Raw genomic sequence first — 12505 nt, forward strand, 5'->3', positions numbered from 1 at the left:
TTATTGTCTTCATTCTCCTCAACATCAAGCATCTTCAACAGCCCACCCCCCTCACCCCCTCTTCATTTAATTAAATCTTTATCAACCAACAATTTTCATTAATTTTTAATATCTTGGTTTACTCTAATCACTCACATTTCAATTTTTTAAAATTTATTCACATACTTTAAAAAATTTTCTCATAAACTCTCTCTTTCTCAAAAGCTGTTGTATTCTGTTCCTCTCTTTCAAGTAAAGTAGCAATCTTTCTTACTTCCCTCTTTATATTTTTTTCTGGGTTTTTTGTATATTCTTTTTTTGAGATCTAAAATGGGGTTTTCCCAATGTGATTACACTGAAAACCAACAAATTCTTACAAATTCTTCAAATCCCCTCTCTTTAATCCCTGCTTATAGTGATACTATTGACAATGATGATGATGATTATTGTGATAATTACAATGAATTAAAGTTTAAATCTTTTTTGATGAAAATGATTTGGGATTTTGGGTTTGGTTGTTTTGTACCAAAAATGGGCAAAAATGAAGTGCATAAGAAGAGTAATTCAGAGCATAATAAAGCATGGTTACTTGCAGAATCTGGTGGCGATTTAGCAAATTGTGAACCTCACTCAGTTCACTCTTCTTTTAGGTTCAGTTTATGTTCTCAAAAGGAACTTGATTCCTTAAAAACTGCAAATTTGAACTCTTCTACTACTATTTTAATGGTGAATTTGGATAATAATTCGAGTGATTCCAACTCCAAAGAGCTAAAATGGCGAAGGATTGAATCATTGGAGAAGAGTATATCACCTGTTGCTAACACTTTGATCAGGTTTAGCTTTGCTGAAATTCTTTCTGCTACCCGCAATTTCTCTGAAGGTACTTTCATGGGTTTTTTCTCATTTGCTTTCATCATTTTTGGATTTCTTTTTTTTTTTTAAAAAATATGGGTTTGTTTTACTTCAGTTCATTCTTTTCTGGGTTTTGTTCGTTTTTGTGCTGATTATATGGGTTGCTTTACTTTGGTTCTGTATTTTTCTGGGTGCTTTTTGGTTGATTATTGTATTAATTGCAAAAAGTTTTTATCTTTTTTGTATTTGTTCGAAAATTTACAATTTATGAATCTTCCAAGTTAGTTAAATGGGTTGCTTTTGTTTTAGTTGAATCTTTTCTGTTTTTTTTTTGTTTTTTTAGTATTAATTGTTAAATTATGGGATTAATTTTGGTGTGTATTTGATGTGAAATCAGGTAGAGTATTGGGCAGAGGTGCATTGAGTTATGTATTTAGAGGTAGAGTTGGGTTTTTGAGAACAGCAGTGGCAGTTAAGAGGTTAGATAAAGAAGATAAGGAGAATACCAAGGCTTTTTGTAGAGAGTTAATGATTGCAAGTTCTCTTGAACATCCAAACATTGTTCCTCTTTTGGGATTTTGTATTGATCCTGAAGAAGGCTTGTTCTTGGTTTACAAATATGTGTCCAGTGGAAGCCTAGAGCGACATTTGCACGGTATAGCTAGCGCGATTCTTTGTTGTTTTATGAGATTTTTCATTGGTGTTCTGTAAATTTTGGATGGAAATTTGAATATGAGATGTTATTTGCAGGTAAGAAGAAGAGTGGGAAGGGTTTCGCGTCGCTTTCATGGTCTGCAAGGTATAAGGTTGCTGTAGGAATTGCAGAAGCTATTGCATATCTACATAATGGAACTGAAAAATGTATTGTTCATCGAGATATAAAGCCCTCCAACATTCTTCTGTCTTCCAAGAAAAGGCCAAAGGTGAATTGCTGGTTTCTTTCTGGATTTAATGTTATGTTTTGATTGTAATATATGATAAGATGTCTAAACTGAATTTATGAATTTTGTAGCTATGTGATTTCGGATTAGCAACATGGACTGCAGCACCATCAGTCCCTTTCCTTTGCAAAACTGTGAAAGGAACATTTGGGTATGGATTTACAAATAAATACAAGTGTTATTGTTTGTCAATTTTGTAAAAGAAATAAATTGGTTTTTCATCTGTTTCCTGTTTTTTCTTTATTTTACTCAATGAATCCTGATTATTTTGCAGGTATTTGGCTCCTGAGTACTTCCAACACGGGAAGGTATCCGATAAAACTGATGTTTATGCCTTTGGAGTTGTCCTTTTAGAGCTTATAACAGGCCGAAAACCAATAGAATCATCAAGGCCATCTGGAGAAGAGAACCTGGTTCAATGGGTATGTTACTGCTTCAATCTTGTATTCCTTTTATTAAAAGCCATTGAGATCAGATGAGCTAAATTTGTAGGAACTGTCTAGTTTCTGATTAGGTCTTAAGATAATCTGGTCCTGCCTAGATCATCCTGAAAACAAACAGTTTACCAAGAAGGTTACAGCATAACTTTAATGGATGACATTTGTCGGTTTGCTTTCGTTGTATACGCTGACCAGAAGAGCTGAAACTATTGTATTTGACTAGTTCTGGATTAAGATCAATTGATCCTTTTTATTTTCCTTAGTACAAGTTTGCATGAAGAGGGTTATAGCATTAACTCTTGTGAGGCCATCAAACCGATTTTTAGTTTCAATGAATATGGTTAGTACTCTTGGTAGTCCCCCACTGTTTGGTAGAGGATAATGGTGACCAACACCAACAGCCTGTACGGTGTATAATTAGTTTGACAAAGACATGGCTCATTAGTTCATTTATCGATAGTTTTTGAAGATGTTCTGTTTTTATATCAAGAATTCCCTTTAGACTCCTTCGTAATGGACCTACCATATCTTTTCAATTATGCAGTTCTAATTTGATAAGAGTATCAAAATCCACAAATACTCAAATCACCTATGCAGTTTAAAATTATACGTAGTACTAATGTTTCTGAATGTACCGAAGTTTGTTTACTGTATTCAGGTATGAATCAAGATGTACTAAATCATCGTTTCTTGCTATTGCAGGCAAAGCCACTAATGGACCAGGGAGATTCAGCATTTGACAGTTTGCTTGACCCACGAGCTAAAGTTACTCCTAAAAGTTCAAAACTTATAACCCAATTGGTACGCGCTGCAGCTGCCTGTGTTAGTGGTGAAGAATCAAGTAGGCCAAGCATTAATGAAGCCATCATTCTGCTGAGAGGAGAAGGCTGCCTTGTTAAGGGTAAGGCAAGTTTAGGTAGTCGAAGAAGTTACATTCCTCCAATGTTACAACGAACAAAAAGTGAAATGAAGAGTCATTTGGCTTTGGCTATGCTTGGAGCATCTGAGTTGGAAGATGATGATTCCCTGTATGGTCGATGACACTAATGGAAGTCCGGTGAACTTTTTTTTCTTGCGTGAATGGCTGTCCGTTTTTTACATCAGCGTTGTTTATTGTCGTCTGTTAGTTGACTACTGAGAGAATTTATCAGGCTCTTTCATAAAGTGGTGATAGGAGCAGGGATGCTAAATGTTTTGTATAGAAGTAGGATCAGTGTGTACATAGATATTTTCAATGTGTTGCTCGAGAGGGATCGAGCTTCTCGTTAACAAGTTGATTGGGGAGCTGAGAAACTTAACATTGTGAAAATTTGTCCCGAATTTCAGAGTGATTGAGTCTGTTCTATAATTTTTTTTTATTTTGACACTTCAATTTCACTCCTTTTATGATGCAGTAATATTAACTCTGTTGCAGTGTTGATGCAAGAAATTTTTGATGAAATGTCAATGCATTTGACCTATGAATTTCAGTACCATGTTTTTATTTCAAGTATTCTGTTCAATAATTCTTTCATTGTTTGACTCATGTCATTTAGAATCAGCCACATAAAAAATGAGAAAGTCAGAAAACTGCCCCTGAATTGTTTGAATGAATGAATTTAATGTTTGTGTTGCTGTCTGATTTATCTTGCAACCTAAATGAATAAATCTTTCTTGATTCGTCAAATTACCAATTCTACAATAACAACAACAAAGCCTTAATCCCATGAACAAAATATTGATTATACGGGGTAATATACACTCTAATTTGCCAATTTGGAATACCGAAACAATTACATTTTCATACTTTCCGTACAAGTCCAAGTCAGGTTTGTTTCGAGTTGGTGAATTCAGGGATAGGTCTGTTTTAGTATGGATTCTGAGTTGAGAAAATCGCGCTTGTCACTCGAAATTATTACAATATAGCATACACCTTCCGGAAACATAGGATAAAAAAATTCCTACCACTAGACATGAAATCACATGATCACATGTAGATTCAATTCCTTGCTTGCATATCAAATAATGCGAAAGATTGACACCTTACAATTCATCAAAATATTACAGAAAAATGATTCAATAACTATGTAAAGACATTCATGCATGTACCTACAGAAATTCATGTGTTTTTAGTGCCTTGTTTTTATATTTCTACCAAAGAAAAAACATATATTTTCTACAAAAAAAATTTTAAAATACAAGAACCAAAGACACCCTTTCATGTTCATTAGTGTAATGTTTATAGCTAATCAACTAAAAGATCTTGGAAACATCTTTAACCAATCCACGGTTAGCCCGAGCAAAGTCAGTGAACTCATCAAACGAAATGAAACCATCACCATCAGTATCGATCTCAGCCATCATCCTTCCAACTTCATCAGGGGTGACTGAGCCGAGAGTTTTGAGGGCATCACCAAGCTCAGAGGATGATATTTTGCCATCACCATTGGTGTTGAAACGCTTGAAGATTCTCTCCCTATCAGCAATGTCTTGGGGTGTATCCTCAGCAGCCATGTTTTCGGTGTTAATTAATAGCAAACAAAATAACCTCTTAGCTAGTTTAGTTATAGGATTAAAAACTAAGTTTTTGGAACATATAGATTTGTTTGAAATATATATAGATGTTTTTTAATTTCAGAGTAGTGAGGTCTTCCATTGGTTTTAGAGGATAAATTAGCTTACTAATCGGATTGCCTTAAGCTTAGAGTTGAAGATGTGGTTATAATTAGAATCTAAATATTGGTTATTGTTGCTAAAAATAGCCAAGACTCAAAAACTAGATATAATCCTATTTGTGGTTATAAATTTCTTTACCACAGAATTTTGAGATATCTTAAATAAGGAAGATTTTTTATACAAAAATTACGAAAATATCATATTAACAGGTTTATTGTACTTCTCTTTAGGCAGCGTCTCTACTCTTGCATTGACTTACGGTTGCCTAATGAACATCAGCATAGTCGTAAAGCATTTGATTGATGAACGGAAGTATGATGCAGTTTTTCAGGGAATTCCTAACAAAAACTTCATAAACAGAGTATATGTAAGAGGAAAAAAAAAATTAAAAAAAAAAATCTAGCAAATTTCGGTGTAACTACATAAAATTGAAGCATTTCATTCACAACCCATTAAGGGTAAGAAAAATGTTAGCAAACCATCTCTCAATTTTTTAGAAGAATTGTCAAGATTACAAGATGTAAGAAAACTGCCGGCAAATCCTAAGATTGCAGCCATACTAATATTTGGCACGCTAATATACACGACATGCAATAATGCAAGGCCCATTATTTAAACCAAAGTTGACCTTGCAAATAACATTATTAAGCATCATTATGGCCTAAAAATGGGGGAATAGTAGTACAAAAATTACATGGATTCAACAGAATCTTAAGCCACAGACTTCAGCATTGCATTAAGCACTGCTTCTCTAGTTGGCAAAGCAGGAATCGCACCTCGCTCTGTAACAGTCAATGCACCACAGGCGTTGGCAAAACGAAGAGCGTCTCTTAAGCGATCCTCTTCCTGCAAAAGTACCACAAAATGTGTGTGACATAATAATATTGTCTTATGGCAGGCATCTTTTACATTTCAATGCACTTTGCTTAGACTAGATTCCACTGTTTTTTTCGATTTAAAAATTCTCAGTAATAGATATATGGTATCGGAACCTTACCTGAATCAAGTTCGTGTCAGAAGCTAGTTGGGATAGCATTCCAGCAACAAAGGCATCACCTGCACCTGTGGTGTCTACAGCATCTACCTTCAAACCCTCAATTCTACCACTAAAGTCCTGTAATATATCACATACAATACACTTTAACAATAATTTTTTTTGTTTATTTTCCTTTTCTTTCTCTGCTTTTAGAAAGTCTTACCTTGGTATAATACCTACAGCCTTCTGCTCCCTCGGTCACAAGCAGTAGCTTGAGGTTTTGATGGTATAGTTTACGCACAACATTATCATCATAAGGATCTTCTCCTTGAGTTAAAAAGGAAATCTCTTCCTCGCTTATCTATACCCAAATGATTTGTCAGAGCCATCTTTCACCTTTAAATTATTAAAAATAAAATACAATATTTAAACATGAGATCACAATTGGTCTCCAACCTTGATAATATCTGCAGTATCCCAAATGCTAAGGATCCCTTCACGCGCACTCTCTGCAGATGGCCATAATGGAAGCCTTAAATTGGGATCATATGAGAGCAGCACACCAGCATCTCTAGCGGCATTAGCAGCAGCAATGTGAGCTGACTTACATGGTTCAGTAATTAAGCTTATTGATCCATAATGAAATATCTTTGCCTGTTGATTGATATAGTAATAACATAGTTATATAGTATCAGACAGCACATAGCTTATAACTTCAAATCACATAAAATCCTTAATCTTAAAGCAGAACAGCTAAATGCAACATTCAGTTTTCAATTCTTACTTTGTTAGAATAAGTTCATCCTTTCCGATTTCCACCGAAGAATTTTGGATTCTGATCATAGTCCTCAAGGAAAGAATATGGAAACAAAATACTTAATGATTCAGCCTTAACTAAACATGCATGCAATGTTGTGCTTGAGTTTCATAGCATTGGTCACTGTGATTCTCATCAGTACCGTACCATCCATGCACTTCAAGCTCACAAGTCTCACCTTTTCATCAAAAAATTATTTGATGTACATGAATTCACTTTGTTTAGCAAGTTCCCTACATTTAATCAGAAAGATTTTTTTAAAAAATTACCTTCCTAATAAGCTCAAAATCAAGTTCAGATTCCTGAAGCAGCATGTCAGCACTAGGATTACGATAGAACATAAATTCACGCTCCCCGTCTTTCCTCAATGTCACGAATGCTAACGCAGTTCGTGCTCCAGGATCAAATCGCATTCCTTCATTGTTCACATTATTCTCCTTTAGAATATCAGCAAGCATGTAGCCAAACTCGTCTTCACCAACCTGCATGTACAGATAACATCACGCAGAAACACAGCAAAAGAGCTTTTGTAAGAGGCGGCTGTGCAAATGAATACTAAGAGCAATATGTAGCAATATGACAGCAAATTATCTCCAAAGATAGTAAGAGCAACTAAATCTTCATAGATAGACCCCAAAAAAAAAATGAAGGAGAAAGCCTTATCGAATGTCAACACCCTAAATATGTTCAACTGTGTTTCTGCACTCTGTAGCTTCACAAGTTTTGAGGTGTGAATGGCCCCAAAACAGCAAAGTGTTTAGGAATATAGTCCTCACATAGGCGAGGTCGGGGAAAGATGGACCATCGCATAATGACTAAACTGAGTCTTATGCATATAGTCAAATACTTGTCAGTACAAATACAAGCAAAATTGGAGCAGACTCTAATAAAACCCCTTATATATTGTGTCTAGATTTGTGAGTGAGCTTGTTGAATTATCATAAGTTTATGTTAGATTTAGCCACATATTCCATTCTTGAACTAAGTTTAACAACATACAAGTCTTAAGACACTAAAGAGATCCAAGAAAGTTTTTCTGCACAAATTGCAATAGATAATTCTGTATAGGACGTAACAATCAAATTTTCAATACACTCAGTCACTCAGTTTGTTATGTCTAACTGCAACAATGAAGTTTGTCGAGCTTGAGATACTATAATCATGAAACTGTCACAAGCCTCGTCATTCATGGCAAACCTGAAATTAGTTTCGGAAAGCATATAAATTCAGGAGCAAAATGTTTGATTCAGATTTTTACTCATAGCAAGTAGCAGGATTAAATACATATGTGTTGCAAATATGGAGAAATTTGATATTCATTCTCCTCCATATAGTCATTAGAAACAGAATGTTGTACTCCTTAGAAACAGAACAGTCTTCTGCAGGATATTGAGGTAAATTTAGCTCTGCTTCAAATGTAACTCAAAATACAGGATATTGAAAGTTAATAAAGGAAAAACCTGTGAAATTAAACTGAAAGACAATGATTACATGAGACAATGGAATGTGCAGCACAGCAACAGGGAGGGCGGGGTGAGGAGGGGAATCCCAAGAGGTGGGGTGTTGTTACCTTGCCAATGAATGCTGATGAACCACCAAGACGAGAAATTCCAACGGCAACATTGGCAGGGGCACCACCAGGAGCTTTCTTAAATGCAGGTGCTTCAGCCAAGGAAAGCCCACTTGTTGTGGGCACAAAATCAATAAGCATTTCCCCGAAGCAAACCACAAGTGAGGAGTCACTTGCTTCAATTGAACCATTATTTCCAGATTGTGCCCTAGCTACAAAAGATGAAATAAACATGGGAAGGATCAATCTCATAATCAACAACATATCAAATAGGAGAAAAAAGATCATGTACGCAAGATTAAGCACCACCCCCACATCCTGAATAGTTCAAATAACCAAACTTGTCAATATTAGGAACTACAGTATACTCCAGAAGACCAGAACAGAAGGGGAAAGCAACAATAGGATAGTTTTCTTTATATATCCTATTATTGTTTCTTCTGCAACAATAGGATATATAAAGAAAACTGCTGCGGACTTGCGGTGTGGAGTATGGAGGTAATCGCTGAGGTTGATCCCTGCCTGTAAGGACAACAATCATACCTCAAGGGGGTTTTATCAAGGAAAGAGAGGATAAAGTACCAAGAAGTTTGCACATCGGTACACTCTCGGAAGTGGAAATTGTGATATGTATACCCATAAAAGGCCATAATTCTAAAACTTACTATGCTTTGATAAACCTTGCATAGCACAGGAAAGAAAAAGAAAAATAAAACCCAATAGTTTACCAGAATTATTACCAATTCTCTACTGCTTACTACTTTTGAGTCATCCATTTCAGGATACATTTAAGTTAATGATATTTCCTCTTTTCCCTTGAGCCCATTTCATACCAAAATTGCAAATCAATAGTTATAAGACTTGAAACTTACAAGTATAACTAAAAAAGGATATTTACTATAAAGTCTACCAAAATGCCCGAAAAGCAGCGAATGCTGATCAATCACTATGTCCATTCCAAGAGATCTGTCACCTTTTACCTCATGATGAAGCAAAAATGGGAAGCAATTAAATAGTATCAACACTTTTGCTAAAGCCATTGCTGAAATTGGTTTCAGCCAAAGTTAAAACTTTATGCATTGACTACCCTACTTGATGTCTTGATTCGATCCGAAATACTAATTAAAGCAATTTCAATTCATTGATAGAAGTACCCATGTCAACAAAGGTTACTTTTATAGGTGATCATCAATCCTAGGTCCAAACTTTATAGTTTATACACTAATAATCAAAGTTAAAGAATCTTTATCAACTCAAACACAAAAATAGCTAGAATTTACAAACCCCAAATCAATTTTAACCCATCAATCATTTGTTATACCCTAAAATTCCCTATTTTTTGCATTATAAACCAGTATCAACTCTCAATTATCACGTGAAATTTCAGGGGAAAATTAATTTCAAAATCACGTCATTTGAACTTTAATAAAAAGGCAAAATCACTTTTTTTTTTTTTTTTTTTTTTTAACAACCTCAACTAATTCATGTTCATAGTATAAGTACTAATAACTGTCACATTGATAAACACAAACTCACTAAACTTGACAAAATAATCTAAGAAAACTAAATTTAATCAAATTTATTAAATTAAGAGAGAATCTGATACCTTTCAAGTTACAAAGGCGACCGGAATCAATAGACGGCGGAGCAGCAAAAGTTCCGGGAAATTCTCGCCGGAAAAAGACGGCGGCGCCGGGAAATTTAGAGGGTGAAGAATAATCAGATTTGGAAGAGAGAGAAGTGAAGTGAAAAGGGGATAAATACAGAGCCATTAATATATTTTGTAAATTTAATTTACAAGTAGTACAAAATTGTAAATTATGCTATTATATGGTTAATTTTAAGAAAGTAGAATACAAGTATAAGAAAGTGATGGAGCTGAAAATATGAGTGAGATAAATTGGGAAGAATTTGGAGTGAGTTTGAGTAAGAGCTTGAGAGTGTTGACTTGATTGAGAAAGCCTTGTTTGCAGATGAGGAGGTGGATAGTTTTGTTCTGGTTGGGGAAACAAAATTCTGGCTATTGTTTTTTGGATTATTATTTTTAAAAAAATAAAAAATAGAAATCTAAGATATTTTGATGATTTGAAATTTTTAGGTTTTGTGGAGCATTATGTTTGACTTATTTCAAATAAATAAATTCAAAGCTCACAAAAAATAATAATAATAATAATAATAAAAAATTAAAAAAAAATTCAAGTAATACAATTTTACTCATTAACATATTCTCAACATAAAAAAATTTTACTGATAGGAAAATTAGCTTAAAATAATTCAACTATTAGTGGTGTGTACAAAATAATACAACCTCAACTATTTGTTATTAGCAATACAATCTTGTATAATATTACCCCCGTTTCATATTAATTGCAATGATTGGACATTTTTCCTCTCTAATTTATGTCAAATCGTTGCAAATAATACGAAACGGAGGTACTATATGCAAAATGATACGTCCACCACCAAAGAAGGTATCTTTGAAAAATAATTTACAAATCATAGGAAGTACAATAGATACACAACCTCAGCTAAAGTAATCAAAGGTTGTAGAGATAATTAAGTAAAAAGAAAAAAAGTTAAAAAAAAAATTAAAGGATGAACCTATCTACATTCTACTCTGTGTCAAAATAGAAGTGTATTGTCCAAACCATACAATGGTTTTGTAAGTGGATCATCTCATACCCTACGCTTAATATTCCACATTTTCACTTGAGAATGGAGGGTGGATGAGATTTGAACCCGTGACCTTTGTGTCACGCTGGCTCTAATACCATGTAAGTAGATCATCTCAACCAAAATTTTAAGTAAGCTGATGGTTAAAGCTCAGAAATATGTTTTATATTCTATCTGATTTCTCTAATAAAATAAAGGAAAAATAGCTTTTATTAATCTCACCTTTAACCGATTCGCTGTTTATAATCCCACATTTTGATTATTATCTAATAATCCCACCTTTATACTAAATAACATGTGTCACTACACGATTGGTCAACAAATAATAAAAAAATAATATTCAAGCCCACAAGGGCCACAACACTTCACCTCCTTGTTCGCCACCTCCCACCTCCCTCCTCACACACAACCCACACAATTACAACAACCACCGCACTTTCTGAGCAGCAACCCACAAAACTCACCTTCCCGTTTGCCACTCTCCCTCACAGCCCGTACTCCATTACTCCCTCAACATCAACATCACCACCCCAATCACACATCGCAACCACTGTCGCGCCACCCACACAACTCTAACGCACATCACTGGCAACCCAAATTCAATCATCGCACCCTTATGGAAGTTGTTAGGAAGTTGAAACGTTGATTTTGTATTAATTAGGAGGGGTGGAATTTATCAAATTCGCCCATACTCCCTGCGATTAACAAGAGCAATGGTTTTTGTTTGGGTGAGGGTGGGGAAGGGGCTTCCAATAGTGGGAGGTGGGGAGGGAGGTTTTCGGAGGGTGGAGGGCGTGGGGAGGGGATGGATGCCGGAGGGTTTGGGGTAGGGTGGCGTGGGGGTTTGGGGTTCGCTGGTGAGTTACTTTTGCTAAATTTTTTTAGAAAAAAAATCTTCAAACTTTAACTTTTTTAAAAAAAATCTATCAACTCATCATAAAGTGACACGTAGCATTTTTATCTGTTAAAACCGGTTACCAACAAGTAAAGGACCAATAAAAGAGAATGCCCTATAAAGGTGGGATTATTTTATTAGATAATAATCAAAAGGTGGGATTATTAACAGCGAACCGATCAAATGTGGGATTATTAAAATCAATTTTTCCTAAAATAAATAATGCAATTAGTATTATATATTCCCGGATCACGGTACTCCATACCCAATATACTTGAGTTATTTTGCCTAAGTCTTATGTTATTTTGCTTAAAACCTTGTGTTATTTTGCTAAAATAATATGTTATTCACTTGTTTACTTTAACATCATGTATAAAAAAAAACATGTGTTTATTAAAATAACATGTACTTATTTAAAAATAACATATATATAAATTGAAATAATAAGGGGTTCACATCAAAATAACATGATTTTTATAAACCTGGAGTACCATTGCACAGGGGCGAAGCCAGGAATTTAAATATGAGGGGGCCGAAACTTATACAAATAAAATAGTACTCCATATATGTTATATTTTGTACGTTTTTTTCATTGTTAAATTATTGTTTATGCGCTAATACAATTATCTTTATTTGATCATATATATTTTTTAAACTATTTATTTTAACTTTTAATAATTATTACTACATCCGTGTCTTATTACTTG

General features: G+C 34.5%; 2 protein-coding genes and 1 pseudogene across 2 annotated transcripts; 1 reads left to right on the forward strand and 2 right to left on the reverse strand.

The window, feature by feature from the left end:
- The first annotated feature begins 178 nt into the window (after positions 1-178).
- On the forward strand, positions 179-3701 carry LOC145594833 (putative serine/threonine-protein kinase PBL7). Its single transcript, XM_081651173.1, has 6 exons — positions 179-859; positions 1229-1486; positions 1582-1754; positions 1844-1923; positions 2047-2194; positions 2915-3701. Exons 1-6 carry the CDS (start codon positions 310-312, stop codon positions 3251-3253), a joined length of 1548 nt encoding a protein of 515 aa, XP_081507299.1. The 5' UTR covers positions 179-309; the 3' UTR covers positions 3254-3701.
- Positions 3702-4444: 743 nt separating this feature from the next.
- On the reverse strand, positions 4445-4705 carry LOC145595880 (polcalcin Che a 3 pseudogene; annotated as a pseudogene).
- Positions 4706-5335: 630 nt separating this feature from the next.
- Positions 5336-10167, reverse strand: LOC145594463 (putative fructokinase-6, chloroplastic). The gene is made up of 7 exons (XM_081650769.1): positions 9837-10167; positions 8231-8442; positions 6930-7142; positions 6300-6497; positions 6067-6204; positions 5865-5981; positions 5336-5713 (listed from the first exon to the last, which is right to left on the reverse strand). The coding sequence occupies exons 1-7, from the start codon at positions 10000-10002 to the stop codon at positions 5579-5581; spliced, it is 1179 nt and encodes a 392-aa protein (XP_081506895.1). The 5' UTR covers positions 10003-10167; the 3' UTR covers positions 5336-5578.
- Between the last annotated feature and the right edge of the window lie 2338 nt (positions 10168-12505).

Source organism: Chenopodium album, chromosome 19 (assembly GCF_948465745.1).
Source record: "Chenopodium album chromosome 19, dcCheAlbu1.1, whole genome shotgun sequence".
Classification (NCBI taxonomy): domain Eukaryota; kingdom Viridiplantae; phylum Streptophyta; class Magnoliopsida; order Caryophyllales; family Amaranthaceae; genus Chenopodium; species Chenopodium album.

What these genes read in the sequence shown, in the direction of transcription:
- LOC145594833 (XM_081651173.1), top strand. Translation starts at nt 310, where the DNA reads ATGGGGTTTTCCCAATGTGATTACACTGAAAACCAACAAATTCTTACA. An exon ending in TACCCGCAATTTCTCTGAAG is followed by an intron (nt 860 to 1,228) that starts GTACTTTCATGG and finishes ATGTGAAATCAG; the next exon opens with GTAGAGTATTGGGCAGAGGT. An exon ending in AAGAGAACCTGGTTCAATGG is followed by an intron (nt 2,195 to 2,914) that starts GTATGTTACTGC and finishes TTGCTATTGCAG; the next exon opens with GCAAAGCCACTAATGGACCA.
- LOC145594463 (XM_081650769.1), bottom strand. Translation starts at nt 10,002, where the DNA reads ATGGCTCTGTATTTATCCCCTTTTCACTTCACTTCTCTCTCTTCCAAA. An exon ending in CATCAGCATTCATTGGCAAG is followed by an intron (nt 7,143 to 8,230) that starts GTAACAACACCC and finishes CTGTACATGCAG; the next exon opens with GTTGGTGAAGACGAGTTTGG. An exon ending in ATACTGCAGATATTATCAAG is followed by an intron (nt 6,205 to 6,299) that starts GTTGGAGACCAA and finishes ATTTGGGTATAG; the next exon opens with ATAAGCGAGGAAGAGATTTC.